The sequence below is a fragment of the Neovison vison genome, chromosome 2 (assembly GCF_020171115.1).
Source record: "Neovison vison isolate M4711 chromosome 2, ASM_NN_V1, whole genome shotgun sequence".
Taxonomy (NCBI): domain Eukaryota; kingdom Metazoa; phylum Chordata; class Mammalia; order Carnivora; family Mustelidae; genus Neogale; species Neogale vison.
The window spans coordinates 107,089,962-107,117,076 of record NC_058092.1 but is presented as its reverse complement, the minus strand read 5'-3'; the positions used below and the strand labels follow the sequence as shown (position 1 = coordinate 107,117,076).

Below are 27,115 nucleotides of genomic sequence, written 5' to 3'. Positions count from 1 at the left end.
TGTCTGTGCTATTGTGGGTAGAGCCTCTCACTCCAGAGGCCTGTGCTTCTTGAGAGGAGGCGAGGAGATGGACCTCGTCAGGTGCCCTTGGTCCGGCTAGACTGCAGGACTCATCCTTGCCTGACCTGGGGCTCCTCCCTCCCAGGCCTGGCCCAGAAACAAGATTAGGGGAGGGACTATGGGAGGCAGGTAGTGTGTGTATCCACAGAGATCACTCTTGGCTTATATCTTAGGACAGTGACACCCTGCCCCATGGCACATACATACACATACGTGAAGTGTTACACACACACATTGACACACACACAGTCCTGCTGAGCTGCCTCAGAACTTAATATATAAATAAATAAGAATCAGCTAATTTCATAAAACTCAGGCTCCCTACTTGTAGCCCAAATTGGGGGGTTGGGAGTGGAGGCCAGGGGGCTGAGGTTTATTGCTACTCCCCCAGCATCTGACAGCTGTGAGAGGGCACTTGAGGCCCTTCCAACTCTGAGAAGTTCTTTTGGTCCATGGACTACACAGAGCCCCAGCCCCCAGCACAACCACATGTCCATGGTCTCACCAGGGCCCAGGTAGAAGGGATGAGGGGAAGGGCAGGAGGCCTGTTCTGGACCCCCTAGAGCCGGGAAGAGCTAGGATCCCTCACTAACACTGGGGGAGAAGGGGGAGCCCAAGCCTTCTCCTGTGCAAAGTCAACGGGGGGGTAGGAGGTGGGGAGGAGAGCTGCATCCCCAAATGGGGATGAAAGAGCCTTCCCTGTAGTTCCTGCCCACGGGGTCACACACATGCACACGCGCACGCGTACACACAAACACACGGCTAAGACACGGAACACAGGGGAGTGGGGAGTGAGGCTGCTCGGGCCGGGATGGCAGGGCAAGGAGGGAGAAGGAGCCGTTGGCCTCACAGTGTGCCTGCCACCCTCGAAAGCCTGGCGGCCCTCTCACTGCAGCACCTGCCCCCGGGTCTCAGGCAACTTCAGGGCCAGAGAGCTCCCGAGGGCAAGCGCGGCCGAGGCAAAGAGGATGGGGGCAGCCTTGGTGATTCCCACAAAGGATGTGAAGATGCTGATCCCCAGCACGGCCGCCAGTTTACAGAGGGCGTTCAGGAAGCCGAAAGCTGTGGTCCTGCTCCAAGTCCCCAGGGCAGTCCGAAGAGGAGATAACGAAGAGGCACGGGAGGATTTGTGGGGGATGGGCAAGTAGGTGGGAGGGCATTGGAGAGATGGCAGGTGGTGTCCAAGAAGGAGAGGAAGGATGGAAGGAGAGGTGAGGCATGCACATCAGGGAATAGAGATTGGGAGGCAAGGTGAAAAGAAGACCAAAAAATTTGGTTAATAGCTAAGACTTCAAGGAGCGAATACTAAAGTTAACAGCCCTTAGAGGAGAAACTCCATGGGAATGTGCATCCTTCTAACCCTAAAGATGATCTCCCATTTAGCCCACTTCCTTATCCCACCTCCCCCAAAACCGGCGGCCCTGCCCCCATGACACTCTGACTACCTCTTGTCCGAGGGGTAGAGTTCAACGGTCAACACGTCCAGCGCGTTCCAGGATGCAATGCTGACCCCCCCAAAAAGGCAGAGCAGGGCGATCATGGCTGACTCGCTGTTCCCAAAAGACAGGAAGAAGCAGGAGACACAGGACATCACGCTGGAGCCAGCTGGAGCCAGGAAAGGAGGGAACATGAACCCAGCCGCAGTGATGCCCATCCATGACCCACCCCATGCCATCAACCAGGCTCAAGGGTAGCCCAGGATGAGACTCTTCTTCCCAAAGGACTCAAAACGAAGGCTCCTCCCTCATCCCCAACCTCCCTTATAATTCTCTTTCTACTAGTAACGTCAGTAACAACCATCTCTTCAATGACAGCTATAGACCAGCGAGCCTAATCTTTACATGCATTGATCTAGTGCATCAGGCAGATACTGTCATCACCCCCATTTTGCAGACGAGACACCTGGGCTCAGAGAGGTGAAGTAACTTGCCCAAGGTAGGTGGCAGAGCTGAGATTCAAAACCCATAGCCTCCAAGCCTGCGTGCTCGCTCTTCTCCCTACTCCTTTACCCCCCCAGAGACGCTTCCACGCCAGGCCCCACCCCATCTTGCAGCCAAGACCTAAACAGAAGAGAGAACCTTCTCTGGCTAAGCTTTTCCTTCAGAATCGGGGGAGAAGCGTGTTGACAGCCTCGCCCTGGGTCCCCGGCCCCGGAGTCAGTTCTGACACACCACCACCCACCAGCCCCCTTACCAAGCATCCGGAGCCTGCCAATCTTGTCCATAAGCAGGGCAGACACGATGTTCCCGGGAAGCACAGCCAGCGTCCCCAAGAAGCTGACAAAGTACACCATGTAGGCGCCTTCGCCGGTCCCTGTCACGTCCAGCGGGCAGCCCTCCTTGTTGTGCAGGAACGTGCTGTTCACCAGACGGCTGTTCACAAACTTGTACTCAAACAGGTCTGGGGGCCAAGACCAAGGAAGGCAGGTGATCAGTGAAATGTGATAGGGAGGCTCAAGGCAGGGCTCAAGGCACTACCTTTGTGGGGTTAGTGGGGCGGGGTGGAGGGGGTAGTGGGGGGCAGGGCTCTCAAACTTGCTCAGGGCATTCATTATAAAATCAAATGAGAGCACCCTGGCAACCAGGATTGTTCCTATGGTGCAGGAAATGACCACAGTCTATGAAACGGAACAGTGGTACCGGCTGTTTCCAAGTTATCTCATTAATAATCTTTGCTTCTTAGTCATTCCTTTTGTCTGCCCTAGCTGACTTTAAGCAGTAGTGGTGCTGTGGGTCTAGGAAAAATTCCTGAGCCAGATATTAAAAATCATTATTTTTCCATTATTTTTCCTTGCAAGGTGGGAAAAACTTACCCAGTACTCCATTAGAGGTAGGATCCTCAGTCTAGCTGACAAAGCAGCAGTTCATGTTTGAGAATCACTGTTTTAAAAACTGGACTAATGTGGGGTGGGGGCTCACTGAGTTAAGCAGCAGACCCTTGATTCACCTTCAGGATAGTGGGGTTGAGCCCTTCGTGATGCTCCCTGCTTAGCAGGAACTCTGCTTAAGGCTCTTTCTCTCTCCCTCTGCCCCTCCCCGCCCCACCCCTCAAATAAATGTTTAAAAACAAAACAAAAATAAAAACAAAACAGGGTGCCAGGGTGGCTCAGTTGGTTAAGCAATTGCCCTCAGGTCAGATCATGATCCTGGAGTCCCAGGACCGAGTCCCACATCCGGATCCCTGCTCAGCAGGGAGTCTGCTTCTCCCTGTGCCCCTCCCCACCCATGCTCTTTCTCTCATTCTCTCTCTTTCAAATAAAAAAATAAAATCTCTTTTTTTTTTAAAGATTTTATTTATTATTTCTTTGACACATAGAGAGATATCATAGGTAGGCAGAGAGGCAGGCAGAGAGAGAAGGGGGGAAGCAGGCTCCCTGCTGAGCAGACAGCCCGACATGGTGCTTGATCCCAGGGCCCTGAGACCATGACCTGAGCCGAAGGCAGAGGCTTTAATCCACTGAGCCACCCAGGCGCCCCCACAAATAAATAAATAAAATCTTTAAAAAAAAAAAACAAAACACAAAAAAACAGGCACTTAAAAAAAAAAACACAAAAAAACAGACTAATGCAATGATTTCCAAACTTTTACCCACCAAATATCCCTTTTATGATTTTTTTCCTGAAGACCCTGTTGGAATGAGTTTTGCCCTCTTCAAAAGTGCATTCATAACATCACACAGTTACTTGAATTCCAGCTCAAAGGCAAAGAACTTTGATGTTTTTGCCAGGTAGTCTTAAAACTATTACAGAGAACGTTCCATTTCCGTTCGATTTTTTGAATTCTTGGTAGTAGCTCACAGGCCCACGTACCACCTTCCTGCAGGGCCCCACAGATCTCAGCTTGTGAACCCTGAGCTAGGGAATGAGCAAGGCTCCTTCTCCCCCCTTCAGGGTCCACCCAGCCCTTTGGTCTGACAGCCACCGGCCACACCACCTTACCAGTGTTATAGAACACAGTGTTGATGAACGTGCAGTTGCGGAAGAATGTGTTGCTCGAAGTGACATCCTCGAAATAACACTCCTCAAACAAGGAATCCTCAAAGGACACTGACTTCAGACGCAGCCCGATGAACCTGGAAGGCCAGGATGATGAGACATACTTTCCCCTCATCCTCATACCCTCCTCCAAGACTCATTCCTTGGAAGTGAGGAGAAACCCCAGGTATTTACCCCCCCAAACGCCCTGTCTCCGAACTCCCAGACTCATACAAGAGGTAGAAAGGACAGGGACAAAGTGACATGGAAAGCTCCCCACGTACTTGTCATTGAAGTACTGTCCCCCACGATGGATCTGATTCTCCAGCGTGAAATTAAAGGTCACGTGCTCCACACGCTCCCCAGAGAACAACTTGGTCCGGGCTGCATAGTCCACCGCCTGGAGATGGCGGATCATATCAGGAAACCAGACAGTCAGGCCGTAGTAGCTGGAGAGTCAAGGACGATGGAAATCAGACAAGGCTCAGGATTAGGACCAGAGGGTCCAGAAATGAGGGGGGAGAGAGTCAGGACCTTGCTCACCTCTCTAGCCCCATCCCTCACCCCTCCTCCCTTCACCAACTGCCCAGGGTCTGGGGGGGACTTCACATTGGTCTACTCACGTGCTCGCTTCGGCAGCACATACACATTGGTCTACTCACCCACCGCACTCTTATCTCCCATGCATCTGCTCTTCCCTCGGCCTGGAACAGTCTCCCCACCCCACCCCCAGCCTAACTTCCATCTGGTCTTCAGGACTCTGATCCCCACCGCCCCCACACACCCCCTCACCTGAATGACATGGTGAACCACACGCCCATCATCATCAGAGTGATGCGTCGATATTCGGGACCAAAACAGGAGAGGAAATTGCCCCAAACCTAGGTGGAACAGAAGAGTCAGACAGAGGCTGCACTAACATCTAGTACCCCCAGGTCCCCCCTTCTCCGACTCAACCCCTTCCCTTCAGGTCACCCACCATCCCCACACACAGGCTCCAGCCCTGCCTTCACCTCCACCTCTCCCGCTCCCTTCTGTCTCTTCACGGAACCATCCCTCGTTACCTGCCCCCCCAGGCTCAGGGCCCGGACCCCCCAGCGCTGGTACCAAGTCCCCGTGTCTGACTGGATTTCGATCAACTCATCCTCCTGATGAATCGTCTTAATGTGGGTTACCTGGGGTCAAGAGAGGGGATTAGCTATCATCTAGTCTATATTTCCCAACCCCATTCTGGTGCCTCGATTTCTCCGGGAGCAAAATGCAAGCAGGGGGCGGGGGACAGACGTGCCACGATACCCCGAGAGAAGACATCGAGGGAGGGTGTGGGGTATGGTTGGCGAGGTCAGGGAAGGTAGAGAGGGGCTGATGGGGCTGGGGCCAGAGTGCTATGGAAGATCATGGGGAGAGCTGTGGCTTACAGAGAAGACTCGCTCAGGATGGCCCTTGGCTCGCATGTTGGTGTCATGAACCTGCTTCAGCACCATCCAGGCCTCATCATGCTTCCCGTTCTAGAGCCACAGACATAGTTCCCATATCTGGGTTAGCTCCTGCCTGAGCCAGGGCCACAGGCCCCCTCCCTGTGGCTTCTCTAGTCCCAAGATACAAAAAGGCTCCCCCCACTACCTCCAACCTCTGGGCACAGACATCACCTGCTCTGAACGAGGCCCAAGAAGGGATACGGCAAAATATAATTGGACTTGGGCCATAGCAGGGGGAGTCCAGGAGACAGATACAACTACAGGTCCTAGGGATCCATGGGGACAATGAAAAGAGAACTGAAAACAAGGGAATTGATGAAGGCAAGGAGATGGTCAGAGGAAGAGCAGCTTCCTAACCTTGCTGGACCAAGATCTACTTGGAGAGGGAAGAAGTAGAGGATAGGAATATCTCTTGAACTCTAAAGTCGGGACCAGGCCCCCTGCCCACAACATCTTAAGCCACTCCTGGGTGAGGAGGTACCCTCGTTTCTCTGTGCACAGAGACCACCCCCTACAGAGATACAGCACCAGACAAAGGAAGCAAGCCAAAGTCCCCAGAAGTATGGACCCTGCGAGGGTCCCCCAAACCAAACCCACTGTGAGTGCTTGAACACAGAACCCCCTGCCTCCCCTCCCCCGGGCCACCCCCCACCCCACTCACCTCCAGGAAGAAGCGGGGGCTCTCCGGCTGTGTGGTCAGTGCACCAATGGCAAACACGGAAGGGAAGGCGCAAACAAGGACAAACACCCTCCAGCTGTGGAACTGGTAAGCGGACCCCATCTGAAAGCTCCACCCTGGCAGGGACAAGTCAGCATCAGCAGAGAGGCCTGAGGCTGGGGGGGCTCCCACCACCAGGCACCCAGGCGAAGAGGGAGACACTGGGGCACGTTCCCTGGGGGCTGCTCACCGTAGTGGGGGATGATGGCCCAGGCCATGGCAGCGGCATACACTCCACCAATCATCCAAAACATGCAGAGCCAGCTCAAATGCTCCCCACGTTTCTCCTGGGCCAGAAACTCCGAGAAATAGGAGAAGACAATGGGGATGGACCCTCCAATCCTGGAGGGCATCGCAAGAACTGAGCATTAGAAAACGGCCCGTTCCTGATCCCTTGCCCCAGCGCTCTGCATCCCTGAGCGCCTTTCATCTGCCACACCTTATTAAAAAGATTTCTCCCACAGTGCCCTGCATACTCCCTCCCCAGGAGCCAGCGAACACCCATCCTGGGGACCCTGAGAGACAGGCAGGGAGGCCTCAGGGGCAGAGGAGGCGCAAACGTTGAATCTTGAAGATGACTGCAAAGTTGCATGAGGGAAGATAATTATGGAAAAGAGGGGAAATGCCCAGAGGAGAAAGATGGGAAGAGTCTGAGGGCAGGTCTGTGGGGAGCAGGCCAAGGACAAGAGCTTGTGGCCCGGGCAATGAACACATGCTGGTACCTCAGGGAGTGTGGGAGTGTGATGGGTCAAGGCTTCCAAGTTCTGGCCGCTGTGGGTGTTAGCAAGGTCTTTTGTCAAATGCAGGAAATATGTCAGTAGGAAAAGGGATAACTCAAGGGTTTGCAGGCACCCAGGGCTAAGGCTGAGACCCACCAGGCCTCTTCATGAAGCCAGTCTCAGAATGGAATTAGAGGGTGGGTGGCAGACTGAGGAGTGGACCAGACAAGGAATGGTGTTCTGGACAGGCGGTAGATGGGTCCTGGACAGGGGGAAGTGGGCCTGAAGTTGGTAGGAGAAAGGAATTCATTCAACGCGTACAGATTGGAGGGACATCTGGTATGCCGGCACTGTGTTGGGCTCTAGAAATACAACAGCGACCATGGACCGTCCTCCTTCAGGACTCCTCCAGGGGCTTAGGAAGTGGCCACTCACCCAACCCCGGAAAGGAGGCGGCAGAAGAGGAAAGTGCCATAACCCTGGACGAAAGATGAGAAAAAGGCGAAGACGCTGTTGACCGAGAGCGAGATGAGCAGACACTGCCTCCGGCCCAGCCGATCAGCCAGACCTCCCCAGAGGAAGGCTCCCACCATCATGCCCAGGTAGACTATAAGGCCTGAAGGAGGGAAACAGAGGCAGCAGGGGTATGAGAGGACATGCTTCCTTTCTCGCACTTTGTGAGCATTAAGTGAGATAGAGCTGCAGCAGAATGGATCGAGGAGCTGGAGGACTTCTAGAATAGCTAAGTCTACCCAGAGATGAGAGCAAGTAAGAGAAGGTGAAATATGAGCGAAGATGGAAGGCCATCCCCGCAGGCCAGGGATTCAAAGGCAAGAAGGCAGACATGAGAGACCCCAAGAATTCTTTCTTTCTCGTCCCACCCCCCCAACCCCTGCTCTCTCTTGCTTGCTCTCAGCTCTTGCTCTCTGTCTCTGTCTCTCTGTCCCTGTCTCTCTCTCTCACACACACACACACCATCCCCATCTCTGGCTTGCCTGGAAGGAGCAATGGATTGTCCCACTCTCCCAAATCCTCCTAGGGTCACCTCTCCCCTCCCAGCCTTGATGCCCTCAAAGCAACAGGAGGGGTCTCTCATGTACCTGGGAAAGCAGCTCCATTCCTTCTATCCCCCCCATGAAATCCCCCACACAGAACCTGTCTTTTACTCCTCCTAGCTCTAGGGCTTCTGGACCTAAAACTCTCCTGTTTCTTACTTCTTTCCTATATTCGGAGTTGGAGCTGATCTTAAAAATCATCTACTCCAAACTCTGCATTTTAGCCATGCTTCAGCCAAGCCCCAAGGAGTGGGGATCTGCCCAAGGCCTCATGGCAACTTGGGAGCAGGGCAAGAACGAGAGATCCTTTGTGGGTGAGTCTGGGGAGTTTCCTCCCTCAGGGTTCACATCAGGAAGGGCCATTAGAGACCACTCACTGGTCCTTGAACACTCCCAAGCCTGGCCAAGAGCAAGTGTGGCCCATCTTCTCTGGCTGAAGACAGGCCTAGGATTGTTCCCCTATCCTAGTCAGCCTAAATGGACTTCCCATCTAAACTAGGAAGTTTAGACACTGATTTCTTGTTTCCCAGATCAGGGAAAGGGTCAAGTTGACAAAAGAGAAGTGTCCAAAGAAACATGGCCACCTCCTGGAGAACTAAGCAGACCACCACCCAAGCCCCAGCCCAGCACAAACGACCTCACTGTGACCCAGCCTCAAGAGGAGGGTGTGTGAGGGGAGAGTGTGCAGAGGAACTCCAAGCTCTCTGGGGACATCTTGGGACCAGGCTTCTAGGAGCCCAGTGGTAAGGACAGGGGTTCTCACGACCAGAGGTGTTTCTAGAGTTTGGGGCAGGACAGGGCTGGAGTGCCTCCCCAGTGTGTCTTACCTAGCATGCCTTTGTTGGAGTCTGACAGGCACATGTCTTTTTCAGCGCTGGGCAGCACAAAGCCCACCACAAAGACTTCGACACCATCAGCCATCAGCGCCAGGCCAAGCACGAAATAGAGTGTCCACTGGAAGCGGCCATGGCCACACTCCCGGAGGATGGCTTCATACTGCTGAGCTAGTTCTTCCCGTTCTTTCCGCCGTTGCGCCTCCCCCCGGCCGCCAGGGGGGCCCTCCCCGTCACCCAAGCCCCCCCTCCCTCCAGCCAGGGGAGCCCCATCTGCCATCCGCTCGCCTTTGCCCCCAGACTCTGCCCGGGGGATGCCCTGATATTCCCCCTCATAGATCTCATCATCCTCATCGTGGCCTTCAGTGGCATCACTGGACGCACCACCTTCCTCCTCGTCCTGGGCCCCTTCCCCGCGGTAATAGCCATCAGCAGGGGCAGGGAAGTCATCGTCATCGTCCTCCTCCTCAAAGCGGGAGTAGGATCTACGGGAATATTCATCCTGGACTCTGTCCAGGCCCTTCACCACCTTCTTGGCCGCATGCTTCTTGACCTCCTTGGCAATGTCTTTGGCCCCACGGATGAAAGCTGCCCGGTCTCTGAAGCCTTCTTCCATGATGTCTTTGGGAATACTTCACTATACCTCCTCCACTCCCTGCTCCTTATTCAGATTTTGTTCAAGGATTTGTGAAGTTAGAAAGCCTCCTTCCTCCAGGTACTTAGATGAAGTGTGTTCAAATATCTCTAGCCACGGAATGAGAAAATAGGAAAGTCTAGGAGGGGAAAAGAGGGTGAGGAGTGCTGGCCAATTCAGTTGGATACATGGGGAAGGGAGATGGGGAGCAGGGGAATAGGAAAGGAGAGGGGAGCCAGTTTGTGGGGGCTAAGACGAAGAGCCAGGATAACTCAGGAAAGTCCGCCTATTTTTCTTCTAGAAGCTTCAGGAGATCTAGAAAATATAAAAGGGGGGAAAAAGGAGGTTGTGAGGCCTAAGATGGTAAAGAAGGCCAAGATAGAGCTCCCATCAACCAGAGCCCCTCTGGGGCCACGTATTACAGATGGTCTCCTTGCTTCAAGCCCACGCTCAGTAAAAAGGGGTGATTTCCTGGACCAGCTGTGGACCATTCAGTATAAGGCCCCTTACTTTGACCTTGGAGATCAGCCCTATGAGATTTCTCTAGAGTCCGGGTCACCTAGAGCCCTCCTCCTGATCCCCTGTCCCACATAAAGATCAGATTTCTTGCTTTACCACCAACCTGCAAAGAACAAAACAGGAAATATGGGAAACCAGAATTCTTTATTCTAATCCGCTCTGGCTTTCTAACTTGGCGCAGAGCTTGGAAAGAATGTGGATAGGGACCAAGTCCTCCCAACTGTTGACTTCAGTCACCTGAAGTGAGGCTTCTGTGCTCCTCCCCTCAAGTTCTATGTTTGTAGGCCTCACAAGGAGGGGTCTTCTCAGTGGGTAAAAGATGGGTACCAGAGTTGGAGAGACTTAGGTTTGACTTTTTGGCTTCAACACTTACTAGTTAAGTGACCTCAGGCATAACTCTGAACACCCAAGCCTCAGTTTCCTCTTCCTTAAAAAGGGGAAAGAAAGGACTAAATGACACAATATGTAGAAGTTCCTTAGGATAGTACCCAGCACATACAAAGTGATGAATAAATACTAGTCATTACTCCTTGCAATGATGATAATATGGTGAGATCCTCTCCACTCCATCACGAGACCCCAGGACAAAAGCCACCTCTGAATGTTCATGGAGAAAGCTGGTTTGGGGCAAAGCACACGACAGTTATATGACCTCAGTTGAAATCCCAGCTCTGCCATTTACTTTACTGACTGCTTTTGGGAAAATTATTTAATTTCCCTCAACCTCAGTGTCCTTATATTTAAACTGGGGATAATTTTATTTTTCTGAGTCCACAAGAGAATTCAACCTCATAGTAGATATTCTACAAATATTAGTTTCCCTCCTTCCTACTAGATTAAAAAAAAAATGTGAAGGAAGCAGGAAGCAGCAAGGGAAAAACTGAAGGTTGTACTTGGAGGTTGTTGTCCAGTATCCTCCCAAAACAGAGTCCAAAGACCCCTCTGTGTTCAAATTAATTGCAGCAGATGGGCCCACATGTCTCTCTCCAGACAAACTAGGAAAGACTCAAAAAAGGGGAGACCTGGAACCTGAGGTCATGGAGAAGAGGCAATGTCTGGCTGCTGCCACTTTCCCTCAGGACATCATCCATGGGCTCCTTCCCTGGTGTGGGCAGGAATAGAAATGGCTGATCAGATCTATACTTTTCCAGCATGGGGGTCTAATGTCCATAGCTGTGACTCTTTTCTCCAGGGCCTCCCTTCCTAATCTCCCTTAATCCTTTCTGCTCCTCCTCCAGGAGTCAAGGAAAAAGGAGTCCACAAATACCGCACTGCGTAGGAGGCCAGGAGAGAATGAAGGGGGCCTTGGGCCTCCCCCCAAAAAAGACATCCTCCAGAGGGAAGCACAGGAGAAACCCCTTTCCTTCACAGAAAAGGAGGAAGCAGGATGAGATTCTGATCAGAGAACATTCCCCTAAAAATATCCTGCCTCCTGCTCCCACCCATCTAGGGCCTTCCTTAAATGTCACACATGCATACAGAAGCTTGGGTAGAAGGGGTAAGTCACACTACGTGGCTCAGAGAGAAGCACTGACAAGCAGGGCCTTAGCCCCTTGGGCCTGATGAGGGCAGTGGACCACAATGACCAAAACCAGTGACCCCTAGGTCACCTTCTTTTCTTTGTGATTCAAGTCCCCAACCATCCCCCATGCAAGAGAGGGAAATGTGGAGTCCCCTCACTGCATGTCCATTTGCTTTCATCTCCTTTGATTTCCATCTAGGATCTCCCGCAACCCCCAAACCCTGAAGGAGACAGATGGACCCATCAGGAGCCACATCCTGTGTTTGTCAACACTAGTTACCCCTGAGAAGGTACATGGAGGGTAGGTAGATAAGGCCCCCAGAACCACAGCCAGATATGATGGCTCAACAGTCAGCTCCCCCAGGGCCAATGAGCCCAGGAGGTCAGAAGGGAGAGAAAGAAGACAAATTCTTCGAGTTGGTGAGGAAGTGGTGCTATTTTTAGCCCCCAAAGCAGCACAGGGTGGCTAAGCCTGTGGGAGAGAGACAGGACTTGAAGAGGTGGAGGTTATAGGAAACAAGATTCAGGGTTACACGGCCCTTTAAGGTTAGCTGGCTCCTCCTGACCGGGAAAAAATGGGCCCAGGAGATTTTATGCAGAACGGGGGAGGGGGGCTCCCGAGCAAAGTCTTCCCTTCTGGACGATAAGGAGAGGGTCCAGAAGCTCCCACCCCGATCAAAATTCCTGACTTTGGGAGTCACCCGCATTCCCCAACCCTCCCTAGCCCAGGTGACAAGGTCATTAAGAAGCAGTCAGTTAAAACATCCACCAACCGGGGAGGTGGGGGGTAAGACAGGAGCGGGTGGGGGGGGGTTGGGGGGGGACAGGGCTGGAGCTCCCCTTCTTGTTACAGCTGGGTGACTGAGCCTCGGCTCCCACCCAAGATGCCCCAGGCTGCACCTCCCCTCCTTACATCCTATCCCAGGCTTAGGAAGATGGAGCATTCACAGTTCGGAAGGGGGAAAAGATGAAGGCACAGCGGAGGAATACGGAGACGCTGGGCGGCAGGGAGAGACCTCCACAAGCACAGGCATAGAGACCGCCTCTACCGGCATTTGCAGCAATAGCCAACCCCTTAGCACCCCCCACCCCATCTCGCCTCTGCTCTGGCGTAAGAGAGGAGCCCCTAGAATTGACTGAACCTATTCTCTGAGTGCCTCCCACCCCCCACCACCACCCTTAGTCCTGCCTCTGGGCAAGTGCCCATCTCGCTCAACACCCCTTCCCCCCTCCTCCCGCACTCGGGAGCAACGACCCAAAGCCCCCTCCATGCGCGCTTCAATCCCGGTGGTTTACCATCTTTCTACCCAGCATCTCCATTCTTCCTTTCCCTTCCCTCCCTCCTTCACCTGCCCTTCCTCCTCTGCCCCCACCTCCCCAACTCCAGGCAAGCCGACTGAGGCAGTGTCCATTCTCTGGCCCCAGCCAAGGTCACTTATCATTGCGGGGGGGGGGGGGCGGAGGGTGTGCAAGGTGAGGAGGGCATTGGACTTTGAAGGAACGCTAGCCCACCTAACAAACCCCCCACCCCGTCCATATCTGAGAGGTAGTAGCGACTTGGCTAAGGTCGAGAAAAACACCCCTACTCCATATATGTATTCTGATCCTCAGCCACTGAAATAAATATCCATTCAGACCACCACCAGCCCCCTCAACCCTAAAGTGGGGACGGTCAACCCCCCTCCCCACCCCACCCCCCACCCCCCAGCAAAGCATCGGAGGATAAAATGGCTGCAAGGCAAAGCAAGGATGCTTCTGCCCCGGGTGAGGTGGAGGTAAGAGACTGAGAGACGGGTCTCACCTGGCCGGTGCGCCCCGGGTAAGGGGAGACCCGGGTGCGGGCGGGGGTCCCGGGCGCAGGGCTGGCGGCAGCGTCGACTGCTGCTCCGGGTACCAGGGGAAGCGGCAATGCAGACCTGCCCCCCCCAATACACGCTCCGGCCCCGCCTCCGCCCGCCTCCTCCCTCCCCCCCCCACCCCCCGGCGCCACTGAGCACCGGGAGAGACCATTGTTGGGGGGGTGGGGAACGGCAGAAGAAAAAAGGAGGGGATGGCCTCAGAGCATCGGGGAGCAACGATGGAGGGGCTAAGGGGGTTGTCACAGACACAGCTGGAGAGGACACACAGCACTTCCCCAGCCCGCTCCCAATAAAAGATGAAAGGAACTAAGGAAGGAATAGTGATGTTAGGAAGACAAGTGGGCAGACAGAAAGGGAGGTGGGGAACAAGGCAGCCCCTTTCCCAGCGCCCCATTCCTAGTATGACAGGACTTGGGAATTTCAGGGCTTCTCTCTGCCTCCAAAACACCTCCCTTCTTCCCCTTCTCCACTAATCCCAGCCATACCCTTTTCCCACGACCCTCTCCCCAGTCTGGGTGCTCAGAATCCAAGTTTACCTGGCCCTTTTAGAGAAAGCAAGAATAGCAAGGTTTTTTATTCTGAACTGCCAGAGGTGAGACTCCTGGATAGATCCCTGCCATCTTTTCCCAGAAACAGAAGCAGCCCTCATTAGTTATTTCCAGTGCAGACCTCCCCGTCCTCCCTTCAGTTGGTGGCAGCAGAGGTGAGTAGGAGAAGTTGAGGGCGATTTACAGGCCTAACCAACTGGGCATTAACCCTTCTATTCATTTGCTCCAATGACTTAAGAAGGGACTCCTTTGACGCCCCATCCCATTCCTTTTACCACACGTGTACACACACACACAGTTCTGCTTTGGGGGCAGGAGATCCAAGACATACCCCTTAGTGACCAACCCTGCTTCAGAAGTGAGGGGAGCCCTGTGGTTTGGGGATATGCATACTGAATATCTATTCTAAGAGGTGAGGGCTTAGGATATTCTGGACAGAGCACTGACCAGAGGCTCCCACCTGAGTTCTCACTTCGGTAAGCTGCGGACTCTTGCTCAGGTTCTCTGCTTCTGGGAACCTCAGTTTCCTCATCTGGAAAATGGTGCGCTTGGCACCCTTTCCAATCTAGCAGTGTGTGATTCTACTTTACCAAACAAACATGGCAGTTTGAGAAGGTGGGAATATGATGGATGGAGAGGCCTAGCCGGCTGCGCCCTGAGAGAGCACTAGGAAGGATTTGCAGTGTTGAATGTACCACTAACAAGAATGTCCATCTAAAAACAAGAAACCAGTTCAAAAGTCAGAGTGTTTCAGATCAAAGAATTACAATCCAAAAAAAAAAAAAAAAAAAAGAATTACAATCCAGGGTACATTATTTCGGTTGAAACCCAAACAGTGTCCCAGTTACAGGAGGTGGACTCCAAGTTTTTATTGGGGGCAAAAGGAAGATTAGATAAGTTGCTTTTATTTTTTTTTTTAAAGATCTTATTTATTTATTTGTCAGAGAGAGAGAGAGCGCGCACAAGCTGGGGGGAAGGACAGGCAGAGGGAGAAGCAGGTTCCCCACTGAGCGGGGACTTGATCCCATGATCCCAGGACCTCAGGATCATGACCTGAGCTGGAGGTAGATGCTTAACTGGCTGAGCCGCCCAGGCGCCCCTGGACTTCAAAACTACATCTTGGAAGTACTTGACTGTGCCAGTGAAGTTTACAATCAACTGAAATACGAAGCTTAATGTAGCAGTATTAATACCATGAGAAATTTTACTGTTGCTCAGACTCATATCCAGTAATTCTCTTCTTTAAACCAAATCAGAATCAGAATGTCAACATATAAATGCACAATGACATAATTGAACAGGAATATTTTTATCTTTAATGGCATCTGGCCATCCCCAGTAAGGAGTCGTGCCAATGGGTTCAGAAAACTCTTCTTGGCTACAATTCTCCACCCCCATCTCTGTTCTATGGGCAGCTTTGCCAATACTCCCGGACTACTCTAATTCTGTTGGCTAAAGCACTCTTTCCAGGATGGTATTTAGAAAGGCGGTGCCCGCCTGGGCCTCAGGGACTCTCCCTTTACTAGGCTTCCATCGCTGACCTCTCTTCAGCTTGATACATTCTTTATTTAAATATGTTAATATTTTCAATTAGGTTACAGCCAAATCTTACTGGCAGAGAGCTGGTTCTTCTCTTTAAGGTGACTTTGCATACTCTCCACTTATCCATTACTTGCTAAAATAGAAATATTATAGTCATACAGAGAAAGATTGTATATATTTTCCAGTTCTCAGGAAAGATTTGATTATTTTTCCCAGGAACTACAGACCCATGCACCCCAAAAGCTACTCCTTCACTGTCTCTCCTTTGCTGGGTCCATTAACACAAGAGTTCCTAGGGGATAGGTCCTGGGGGATAGGTTTTTTTTTTAATTTTTAAAAAAGATTTTATTTATTTATTTGACAGAGATCACAAGTAGGCAGAAAGGCAGGCAGAGAAAGAGGTGGAAGCAGGCTCCTTGCTGAGCAGAGAACCCAATGTGGGGCTTGATCCCAAGGGATCAAGAGATCATTGACCCTGGGATCATGACCTGAGCGGAAGGCAGAGGCTTTAACCCACTGAGCCACCCAGGTGCCCCGAAAAATTTTAATGAGATTTTACCACTCCCCTTTCTTTAAATCCTCCAATAGCTTCCTACTGTACTAAGAATTAAATCCAAACTCCTAATCATGGCCTCAAAGGCCTTATAAGGTCTGGCCCCCAGCTGCCTCTCCAACCCTCTTCCTCATATCTCTGCTTCAGCCTCACTGATCTTCCTGCTGTGCCACCAACATGCCCAGTGCAGACACAGCAGAGGACCCTGGCACTTGGGGGTCCTGCCGCTAAAACTCCCTTCTCCCAGATCTTTGTCGCATCATTCAGGTCGCCACTCAAAAGTCACCTCTTCAGATGGCCCTCTTAACTCCACAGTCACTATCCTATCACCCTGCTTTATTGTTTTTTCTTACAAGATATCCCTCTCTAAAATTATTATTTTTCTTTATTTACTTTTTAAAAGTTTTGTCTTCTCCTACGTAGATTGTTGGTTCTCAGGAAGCAAGGACCTCATCTGTCATATTTACTGGCTGACTATACCCCAGTATCCATCAAGTAAACATGTAATGAAAGAACATTCCAAATAAGCTAAAGACTATTACCTTTAGTGCCAGTGATAGGTGTTGAACTAATAGATAAAGAATTTGTTTGATGGGGTGCCTGGGTGGCTCAGTCAGTTAAGCGTCTGCCTTCAGCTCAGGTCACAATCCCAGTCCCACATTGGGCTCCTTGCTCAGCAGGGAGCCTGCTTCTCCCTGCTACTCTGCCTGCTTGTGCTCTTGCTCTGATTAAAAAAAAAAAAAAAAAAAAAAAAAAAAAATATATATATATATATATATATATATATATATATATATATATATAAAAGCTTTGGGAAAAAAAAAAGAATCTGAAGGAATATAAGTTAATTGCCTACTGAGAGTTGCCCCATTTTTAGTCTCTTTTCCACAACGGCTTGTACTGGGTGGGGGAAATAAGACTATGGCCCAGGAGGTGGTGAGTGGGTATGTGGTAATGATGGTTAACCTTGTTAGAGCCTGACATGGGCAATTTTCTGACCACTTAACATTGATGAACTCACCCCACCTCCCCATTGACCCTATGAGATAATCACCATTTACAGGTGATGAGATTGAGGCCCTGAATGGCTAAGCAACTTGACCTTAATCACACAACTCAGAAGTGGCAAAACGAGGATCAGAACCCAGGCAATAGGGCGCCTGGGTGGCTCAGTGGGTTGAGCCGCTGCTTTCGGCTAAGGTCATGATCTCGGGGTCCTGGGATCGAGTCCCACATCGGGCTCTCTGCTCAGCAGGGAGCCTGCTTCCCTCTATCTCCCTCTCTGCGTGCCTCTCCATCTGCTTGTGATCTCTCTCTGTCAAATAAATAAATAAAATCTTTAAAAAAAAAAAAAAAAAAGAACCCAGGCAATATTGACTCAGCGCCCTAATGCTTTCAGAAGGCACCCACCTAAAGCATACGGTTCAATGGGTTTTAACAAAAGTCTGCACCCATGTAAGCGCCCCTTTGATCAAGATAAAGAACTTTCCCTTTATCCCCCCAAAATACCCTCTACAGTCCATATCCCCATCCCTGGCAACCATCGATCCCCTTTTGGTGACCATACATTAGATCTGTCCTTTCTAGAGTCTCATAGAAGTAGATTCATACAGTATCTAGGTGTCTGGCTTCATTGTTCTGGGTCTTAGAGCTTCCCAGGGTTTTTAACCACTGCCTTACATAAAGCTTCCTGGAATGGTTTCTTTGCCCACTTACCTACAAATTGGCTCCTTCACATTAGCAACCCCCCTGCATTCCGTCAGCCTTCTCCCCACCACACTGTAAGTACATGAGATTGTCAGGATGGGGAGAGTAGAGGGACAAAACAGGGTCAATGACGGCACCTCTAAGATACCAGAAAGTTCCAGGACAGATGCTAAAAGCACAAAAAGAGCTCCGATCCTTTAGGAATTTATAAACCGGTTAAAAGGGAATGTCTTGGGGCACCTGGGTGGCTCAGTGGGTTAAGCTGCTACCTTCGGCTCGGGTCATGATCTCAGGGTCCTGGGATCGAGCCCTACATCGGGCTCTCTGCTCGGCGGGGAGCCTGCCTCTCTCTCTGCCTGCCTCTCTGCCTACTTGTGATCTCTGCCTGTCAAATAAATAAATAAAACCTTTAAAAAAAAAAAAAAGGGAATGTCTTATAAGAAGAGTGTAAGTGGGTACCTGGGTGGCTCAGTTGGTTAAGCGTCTGCCTTCGACTCAGGTCAGGATCCCAGGGTCCTGGGATGGAGACCCGCATTAGGCTCCCTGCTTCGCGGGGAGCCTGCTTCTCCCTCTCCCTCTGCCACTCTCTCTCTTTCTCTCTCTCATGAATAAATAAATAAATAGTCTTTTAAAAAAAAAAACTGATAAGTACCAAAGGAAGAGATTCATTCATTCAGCAAGTAGTCAATAAGCATAATATAATATGACTACGAAAGTGGCTCTAGGGCTGGGGCAGATCTTGGTTCAATTACTGCATTTCTCACTTCTTAGCATGTGACCGTGGTCAAGTAACTTAATATCAGTTAGTTTCCTGATCTTCAAATGGGGGTAATAACAAAACCTAACTCAGGGGATTGTTACGAGGATTAATGGAGATAATGCAGATAAAACACTTAGGACAGTACCTGACGTATTAGTAAAAGTTCAGTAAATATTAGCTGTTATTCTTTTTACGATTATTATTGTATAGGCCAGGTACCTTTCAATATTCTCAGGAGACAGATTAATAGAATGAGATTCCTTAAGCGTTCAGTGTCATACAGGGATACTTAGATTGGGATCCATGAATTTTATGGAATTTTTGCTTCAGGGTATTGGATATATATGAAAATGTGTATTTTTCTTGGGTAGGGTCCATAGTTTTTGTTATATTCTCAAAGGACTGTCTGTGGCCCACAAAATATTAAGGACCCATGGTCTAGAGCATGCATGCATTCTCAATTGACCCCAAGGGGTCAAAAACTGGTTTGCGCAGCAGGAATCTTAGATATAACAATGGTTTGTGTTCCCCTGAAAAGGGCCCTAGTACATAAACAGATACACAGCTTATCTGTGATATTAAAATTTCATGCAGGGCTGCCTCGGTGGCTCAGTGAGTTGAGTCGCTGCCTTCAGCTCAGGTCATGATCTCAGGGTCCTGGGATCAAGTCCCGCATCAGGCTCTCTGCTGAGCAGAGAGCCTGCTTTCTCCTCTCTCTCTCTGCCTGCCTCTCTGCCTACCTGTGATCTCTCTCTGTCAAATAAATAAATAAAATCTTAAAAAAAAAAGAATTAAAAAAATTTCATGCAGGGGGGTGACCAATTTGAAAACAATGTCTCCTGGTGGGAGAGGTGGGGGGGCAATAAAAAAATTGTTGAAAAACCCTGGTTTGGTGAGTAACAAACAGATGTGTGGAGTGAAGTAAGCAAATGTAGGAACAACACTGGTTCTGCACAGAGAACCACTGAGCACTGGCATCTGTAATGGTAGGGGAGTGGGTAGTTAAACTCAATGACTGGAGGAGGCACTCCAAAATTAGCTCTGACTGAATGAAAGCTCAGAGATTCTAAGAGTGAGCGCCTGAGGAAACAGTCGTTCCGAAGAGGGAAGCAGGGAATTCAGCAAAGGCACAAATTCACTCTGTGAGGGTGGTGAATTCATCCACATGCCATCTATCTATCAGGTAACAGCTGAAAATGCCACACAGGAGCTTATATGAAAAAACAAGCAGGTAATCATCAGCACGAGGGTAACCGTCATTGATGTCCTCATGGATGATCAGTTAGAAGTCTGATGCCGTGGAGGCAGAAAGGACACAGAGGCTGAGACAAAGCCTCCCACCACCTGGGGCTGCTGGAGTGCCAGCCTGGGGAGCCTGGGGCCAGGAGCCAGCTGCTAGCTGTGCCGGGTTCCCAGCATAGCCAGGGCCTCAGCTTCTGGCCACAGCAAAGCAATTGTGTGGCAGAGCTCTGTTGGCAATGAAGAGGTCAATTTATCCCACTGGGATTTAGAAGCCTGGCATTCTTAGTCATCCACGGTGTGAAAGCCGGAACTTCCCCAAGCTTTTGACAGCTGTCCACTAGATGACCCCACTTGCCTATGTCCATTCACCTCAAAGTTAACATACCTGAAACTGAACTTACCATTTCCATCTCGCTCCCCAAAATTCTTCCTGCTGCATACCCTCATCCTGATTCCGCTCTCCGTCATTTCACAATACCCATTCTAACACCTCATCCTGCTACTTCGCCTTTTAATAAAATACCTCCCGGTGTATCCCTTCCTCTGCATCCTGGCTCCTTTCACAGCCCTCGTTTAGGACATCGTCTCTCACCCGAATTATTGCCAAATGCCCAGCTTGGCACCTTGCCCCCAGTCATCTCCCTCAAACTACCTCGTTTCTAAAATGCAAATCTGTCCTTCCCTTGCTTAAATCCCCACTGTGGCTTCCACTCATGGAGAGCAACTTCCTGCAACCTGTGTGCGTGACAGGGGTGCTCACATGGGAATTCCCTCAGCATGTTGGGCTGCTAAACAGGGCCTGGATGGCAAGAATCCCTGAGCCATTAATAGCTTCTGGCCTGAAGCTGCCTTCTCTGTCAGTGCGGTTTCAAATGTTTCTCTGCCATGTGAGAAAGGACAGAGAAGCACCGATCCGTGGGAGCCCCCCCGCCCCACCTCCGCTAGTTCCAACACTGAATCCAGTGCGTTTTCTGTTGTGCCATTCAGCAATCTCTGCTTCCACTCAGGAATATTCCATCCATCCATCTGGAATGAGCTTTCCTTTCTTCACCTGGGAAACTTCTGCCCTTCCTTTAAGATTACATGCAAATGTATCACTTTTTTCCCAGGAATTTTCTTGGACTTTCATGCTCGGTTAGATACCCTTTCTCATGCTCATAATATTTTGTTTCATAACAATCTCTTATGTGTCAGCCTACTCCCTTGGTAAAGAGCAGAACAGAACAGCCTTGCTTGGCTGTGCATTACTTAGCAGCCAGCAGCCGAGGTTGCGTTGCCATCAAGTCACGTGAACGAAAACAGTGCAAGAGAATGAGGGCCAAGCTCATCTTTTTCTACCTAGACTTCAGGAAAGTTCATGATCACATAAACCAGAAAAAGAGCTTTAGGAAGGGTGCAATATCAGGGGATTAAATGCAGCAAAGAACAGAAAGAAGGCCTTTGGATTTGGTCTAATTACTGAAAGTCTTTGAACACAGATTTAAATGGGATGGAAGTCAGGTCTGGAATGACTGGGGAGAAAAAAACAGGGATAAACCCAAATACCTTATTCCTGATGTCTAAAGGTAGACAACGTAAGAAAGTAAAGGTTTACTGAGTTCCTACAGTCCCAATTTCAACGGTTTTGCAATTATGTAAGACACTTACATATATGGCGTCAAAGGAAACCGAGTTTAACACAGTATGCTCAAAGAAATCTGGCTTCCTTCCATATCATTCCCCTCTCCTCCACCCCTGCAGTGGGATCAATTTCCATTCATTTTTATCTGTTTTTAAAATACAAACAAATGGGGGCACCCGGGTGGCTCAGTTGGTTAAGCACCTGCCTCAAACTCGGGTCACAGTCCCAGGGTCCTGGGGACCAGCCCCTCATCTGGCTCCCTGCTCAGCAGGGAGCCTGCTTCTCCCTCTCCCTCTGCTGCTCCCCCTGCTTGTGTTCTCTCTCTCGCTCGCTCTCTCTCTCTCTCAAATAAATAAATAAATTCTAAAAAATAAAATATAAATAAATGTAGAGATCACATACCACCTCTTAGATGTGGTGGCATACTACACTTTCTGTTCTGGTACTTTCTTCACCTGATGTATGCTAGAGAGCTTTCCAAAACACCATGTAGCCTTTCCTCACTCCTCTCTGCTGCTGCTACACAGATTTACCAGTTTATTCAACAAGGTCCTTACTACCGATGGATAGGAAAGTTGCTTCCAGCGTAATGTCATTACATACAGTGCTGGGATGGGTGGCTTTGCGCACGTTACCTCGTATTTTTGCCAGCACTATCCCCAGGAACTTCACTTCTGTCCTCGCGTCATGGTCACAATAACCTGTGTCATGGCTTCTGGGTCTCAGCTTACAAACTAAACGGAGCCTTTCAAAAATGTGATAAGCACCCTCACTCCTACCTTACCATTCTTCTCCCAACATACTTCCTAGAGAAAAGAGAGAAAGTTACTCTGCCAAGGAAAATAGCATGAAGCATAAACAAGGAATTTAGTTTTATTTTCTCTGTGCATTTGCAAAATACTTGGGACCAACATAGAAAAAAAAATAAAACCTCCTGTTTTAAAAAAATAATTACACCTAAGGAAAAAAAAAAGGCCTGAGAGGGATTAGTGCCTTAGCCCTACGGAGCTACAGCAACTCTGATTGGTCCAAGGAATTGAGAAGATATTGGGAAGATAGAACAGGAGGCAAGACAATGAAAAATTATTGCGGAAGAGGGCCTCGAAGTGGGCCACGAGGGGGAACTGGAGGACGGGGGGTGGGCCGGGGTGGAGGGAGGGGCCCCCGCTGGTAGCCATAGGGTGGGGGTCGTGGAGGCCCAGTGTATCCATGAGGAGGCATCAGCGGAGGAGGTCCACGCATCCCATGCGGAGGCATAGGACCTGGGTGACCTGCACAAAGGAAAAGAAAAGTCAGTCAAGGCAAGAAATAGGAAGTGTTGATGTGGGGTGAACGCACAGAGAACACCGACAGGGAGACCATGAGCAGAAATGCAAATAAAAGAAAAGGCAGGGGACAGGGCTGTGACAAGGGAGTTGTAGGACTCTGACACTTGAGGATGACGGAAGTGGCTAGAGCCTACTCACCCATGGGAGATCCGAACGGAGGCCCTCGAGGGGGCATGCCCATTGGAGGAGGTCCAGGATGAGGCATTCCAGGTGGTGGTCGCGGTGGTGGCTGCCCCCCAGAGCCTGGAGGCCCAGCATGGGGGTGTCCTAAGCCATGAGGGCCGTGGTGGGCCAGCTGCATCTGAGACATCCCTGTGAGAACAAAACAGACACAAAGAGAAAGGAGACAAAAGGAATACAGAGAGCACAGAAGATGGAGAAAGGAAAAGAACAAAATTGAGAATGAAGTCACATCAGGACGTCTCGAAGAGAAGGCTGGTATGAAGTGCCTTTATCCTCAACCCCATTCCAAGGGTACAAATAAGTCAACCACTCCCAATCAAGGGTCACCTACTCCACTTGTTCCTTCCACGATTTAAGACGCTCTAATAGTGCTGCAGAAGTCTGTAACAAGTGGAATGATTATTCCACTGACAGGATTTGGGAAGGTAGCAGTGATCCTGTCCAAGCCAAGATCTAATTCTAAAGAACGAGTAAGAATTTTTCAAGTGGACAAGAGTGGACTAGAATAACCCAGGCAGGAAATGTTAGCATGTGTAATTCACAGGGGCATCAAACAGCTAGTTATGTTCAGGGAAAACCAGTAACCCAGGAATGAAGAGCAGCATGTAGTCAGGGGGGTAACTGGCAGGCACTGATCACGAAAAGCCTAGAATGCTACGGTGACAAGTGTGGGTTTTACTCTGTAGGTCAAAGGGAGCAACAGAAGAATCTTGAGCAAGGGTGTGTAAATGTCTGTGTTTTAGAAAAATAACTCTGTGCAAGTGGATCAAAGATAAGAGAAACGGGAGGCAAAACATTAGAAAATTACTATAATAAATTCAGTGTGAAATAATGAGTACAAAGGGGCCTGAACGAGGGCATTGGCAGTGGGAGCCAATGCCAGAAATATTAGTAAGACTTGGTATCTACAGTGGGGTGATAGGAAGTAGTTAAAAATAGTTCCCAGATTTCTGGGACGCCTGGGTGGCTCAGTTGGTTAAGCGGCTGCCTTTGGCTCAGGTCATGATCCCAGCATCCTGGGATCGAATCCCACATCGGGCTCCTTGCTCGGCGGGGAGCCTGCTTCTCCCTCTGCCTCTGCTGCTCGCTCTCGTGCTCTCTCTCTCTCTCTCTGGCAAATAAATAAATAAAATCTTAAAAAAAAAAAAAAAAAAAAGTTCCCAGATTTCTGAATTAAGCATCTGAAAACAAAGAATACCAGAGGTAGAATGAGTTTGAAGGGGAGGGTAGAACAGTGGAGCTGTCAGGTAGTAGTTGACTTAAGGTCACAGACCAGGGATACGTATCTTGGAGGCATCGGTGTACAAGTAACAGCACTATGTGGAAAAGAGAACTAAATACAAAAAACCTAGCTACATGGAGAGAGAGAAAAGCCTATTAAGGTGGCTAAGATTAAGATATTAGACATAGATGAAGACTCCAGAAAAACCAAGGAACAAGATTTTCAAAAAAGGATGACATGCCCAGTTTCAGGTACACCAAAGGGCAAACCAGATAAGGAATGGAAGCACCCCCTAGATCTGGCAATCAGGTTACTGCTTTGGGGTAGAAGTCACAGGAGAGAAATTAGTAAAAGTTAAAGGGGGAAAAAAGCAAGTAGTTATAGACTCTGGGTAAATTTAAATAAGAAATGGAGACAGAGTGGTAGCTGTTAAAGTAAACAGAGAGCAGTATTTTGTTATGTTTTTATAAACTAACGTCTGAAGAAAAGTAGAGCTCTGGAACTACCTATTACTATTATGGCTGAGCAACAAGGGCAGCACCATATGCAGCAATAGAGCTCCTCCACCAGGCTCCTCCCTCCCTTCCCCAGCAAAGAACACCCACCTGGATGGGGCATCCCACCCGGTGGGAATGGGTGAGGATGTGAGTGTCCATGTCCAGGATGTCCAGCCCCTGGGGTTCCTGCTGATGGTGGGCCATGCCCTCCAGCCCCAGGAGGCATAGGTGGCGGGGGCATGGCTGGGGGTATCCCAGGTGGAAGGGCTCCAGGAGGCGGCACTGGGGGTGGGAAGGACCCAGGAGGAGGCATGCCTACAGAGGAAATGGAAGAAAAGTTAATGAAAGTAAGGAGAGAATGTCTTCAGAGAGCCTGTTCAATGCAGCCTCTTTAGGCAGGATAAGCTCTTTTCCCTTCCTCCCTGCCCTCACAAGTCAGAAGCAATACTAGACAACTCTGAACAACTTTCTTCCCCACCACAACTGTCACCCCTCACTCCTTTTCTCATCACCTGACCCCACATCCCCCTTTATCTGTTCTTTTTCCTTCCTCTTGCCCCACCCTCACCACACCCCAAACCCAAGACAAAAATATTCTGAGTAAAAGCTTTACCTGGAGGAGGAAGCCCAGACCCCAATGATGATACCACAGGATTGGGGGCTGAGGGCGGAGGGGGTGCATCTGCAAACAGCTGATGAGGACGGTCAGCCTGGGAGAGTGGGTTCTGGGCTGCCAGAAGTCGTTCAGCTGCTGAGCCATGGCGCTCACCCTTGGAGTCCTTCTTGAAGGCATAGGACACAGTGATAGGGCGGTTACAGAGATACTGCCCATTCATAGCCTCAATAGCTGCATCTGAAGCATCAAATGAGGCAAAATTAATAAAGGCATAACCTTTGGAGTTGCCTGTGTCAGGGTCCCGCATAATCTTCGGGGTTTGTAAGATGACCCCAAAAGCGCTGAAAGTATCATAAAGCAGCTTCTCATCAATCTCCGGGTCCAGATTGCCAATGAAAATGTTGGCCCCCACGTCCAGGTTCTTGTTGTGAGCTGATGCCTTGTTCACCCGTATTGGTTTCCCATAGAGTTTGATCATGTTCATGATCTTAATGGCATAGTCAGCATCTTCCTCACTCAAGAATTCCACAAAACCATACCCTGGGAAGTAGAAGGGTGGAGATTAACAACTTAAGTGAAGTGATTTAAAATGGGGTATAACTCATTCACCTCCCAAAGCACAAAGAACATGAAATAACAACCTCACTTCAACTGGAAATGGTCCCCGAAGCAAACTGTGAGCTACCCTTAAAGGAAAGAATCTGCAGGTGATTTATTCCAAAACAGATATGAAAACTGCTGGAACCCTCCAGGGGCAGTCTGTCTGGCAACGGGTAAACATTCCTCTTGTCATGTACTCACCTTGGTGCTGACCTGTGACTCTATCCTTTGGCATGTGGGTGTTGACTACCGGCCCTGCCTGGAGAAATAGCTCCCACAGCAGCGGTTCGCTAACCTTCTCATCCAGGCCCCCGACATAGACAGTGGCATCTAGAAGATAGGAGCAGATTAGGGGAGGGATGAGATAATGACAGGAAAAAAGAGGTGACAGGCGGGGGAACTGCGAGTGCACATGGGGTGTAAAAAGCAAAAAAGCAAGATTAAGCCCTTACATCTCCCTCATTCTAGAACTAGAGAACCTTAAGTCCAACTGAAGGTTCTGCTGCAAATTCTCTGTGAATTGCTTTGTTTCTGGTTTTTGTTTGCTCGTTTGTTTTTGTTTTTTTTTAAAGAGAAGGCAGAAAGAATTGGATAGAGCATCACACCTACAGGCCTCAGTCTGCACCCGGCTCCCCGCCCCCAGCAGGCACAAGGGCCGGTCTCCCGCCCTGCGGGGGGATCCGATCTCCCAACCCCGCGGAAACACTGCTGGCCCTAGTCGAGGCCTCCCAGCTCCCCTGGGCCCATTCCCGGCTGGTCCCCTCCAATCACCCTGGTTCCGCTCGGAGATCGGCCCGGCCGCCATGGCGAAAGAGCTCCCGCCGTCTCCAGGCAGCGATCCCACCCCCTGACCTTAGTCACTACTTCCACTTCCGGGGCGAAGGCGGTCTTGAGAGCGGCGGGCGGGGCCGCAACGGAGGAGGAGCCGGAAGCGGCTGCGGCCATCTTAGGAACCGCGGGGACTACGCGATTTGTGCGACCAGCTATTCCTGTCCTTGGTTTTGTTCAGAGTCGCCGCTGCGGGCGATCAGAGGGAGGAAGGCGGACCGGAAATGCCCAGACCCTCTTAACGCAATGCTAGACGTTAAAGGACCACAGTTCTCCCAAAAATGTAAATTCGACAGCTAAAACAACAAAACTGTACTTTTTAAAATACTGTGTTGGCAAAAGATCCTTCTTTCTGTTCCCGGGAGAAGGGTGTGCTGTGGAAACCTCCCCTTCCCCCATCCCAAGGATTCGGCTACCTTAGGGCATGGAGGCAGCCCTCCACTCTGGCCCGCAGTCTTTAGGAAGCGGCGGCTTCAACAGACCCTGGGCTTGAGGCG

The 27,115-nt window shown here is 50.2% G+C and overlaps 2 protein-coding genes across 3 annotated transcripts; both read right to left on the bottom strand.

Annotated features, from left to right (window-relative positions):
* Nucleotides 1–158: 158 nt before the first annotated feature.
* On the bottom strand, nt 159–13,924 carry SV2A (synaptic vesicle glycoprotein 2A). Of its 2 annotated transcripts, none has more exons than XM_044239155.1 (13): nt 13,908–13,924; nt 8,832–9,786; nt 7,385–7,565; nt 6,421–6,572; nt 6,174–6,307; nt 5,453–5,542; nt 5,099–5,209; nt 4,827–4,915; nt 4,319–4,483; nt 3,999–4,132; nt 2,254–2,460; nt 1,506–1,665; nt 159–1,130 (listed from the first exon to the last, which is right to left on the bottom strand). In XM_044239155.1, exons 2-13 carry the CDS (start codon nt 9,451–9,453, stop codon nt 947–949), a joined length of 2,229 nt encoding a protein of 742 aa, XP_044095090.1. In that variant the 5' UTR covers nt 9,454–9,786; nt 13,908–13,924; the 3' UTR covers nt 159–946. The 2 variants fall into 2 exon arrangements, with proteins under 2 accessions (XP_044095090.1, XP_044095089.1); XM_044239154.1 differs by lacking the exon at nt 13,908–13,924 and adding an exon at nt 13,314–13,425.
* Nucleotides 13,925–22,199: 8,275 nt separating this feature from the next.
* SF3B4 (splicing factor 3b subunit 4) lies at nt 22,200–26,664 on the bottom strand. The gene is made up of 6 exons (XM_044239153.1): nt 26,562–26,664; nt 25,992–26,120; nt 25,188–25,730; nt 24,683–24,889; nt 22,811–22,984; nt 22,200–22,615 (listed from the first exon to the last, which is right to left on the bottom strand). The coding sequence occupies exons 1-6, from the start codon at nt 26,593–26,595 to the stop codon at nt 22,428–22,430; spliced, it is 1,275 nt and encodes a 424-aa protein (XP_044095088.1). The 5' UTR covers nt 26,596–26,664; the 3' UTR covers nt 22,200–22,427.
* Nucleotides 26,665–27,115: the final 451 nt, after the last annotated feature.

Bases quoted from the DNA above. Each gene is read 5' to 3' on its own strand.
- SV2A (XM_044239155.1), bottom strand. From the start codon at position 9,453: ATGGAAGAAGGCTTCAGAGACCGGGCAGCTTTCATCCGTGGGGCCAAA. The intron at 6,573-7,384 runs GTGAGTGGCCAC...GATGCCCTCCAG, and splicing joins CGCCTCCTTTCCGGGGTTGG to GATTGGAGGGTCCATCCCCA. The intron at 4,133-4,318 runs GTACGTGGGGAG...CTGGCCTTCCAG, and splicing joins GGACAGTACTTCAATGACAA to GTTCATCGGGCTGCGTCTGA.
- SF3B4 (XM_044239153.1), bottom strand. From the start codon at position 26,595: ATGGCGGCCGGGCCGATCTCCGAGCGGAACCAGG. The intron at 24,890-25,187 runs GTAAAGCTTTTA...TTTCCTCTGTAG, and splicing joins GTCTGGGCTTCCTCCTCCAG to GCATGCCTCCTCCTGGGTCC. The intron at 22,616-22,810 runs GTGAGTAGGCTC...TCCTTTGTGCAG, and splicing joins TCCGTTCGGATCTCCCATGG to GTCACCCAGGTCCTATGCCT.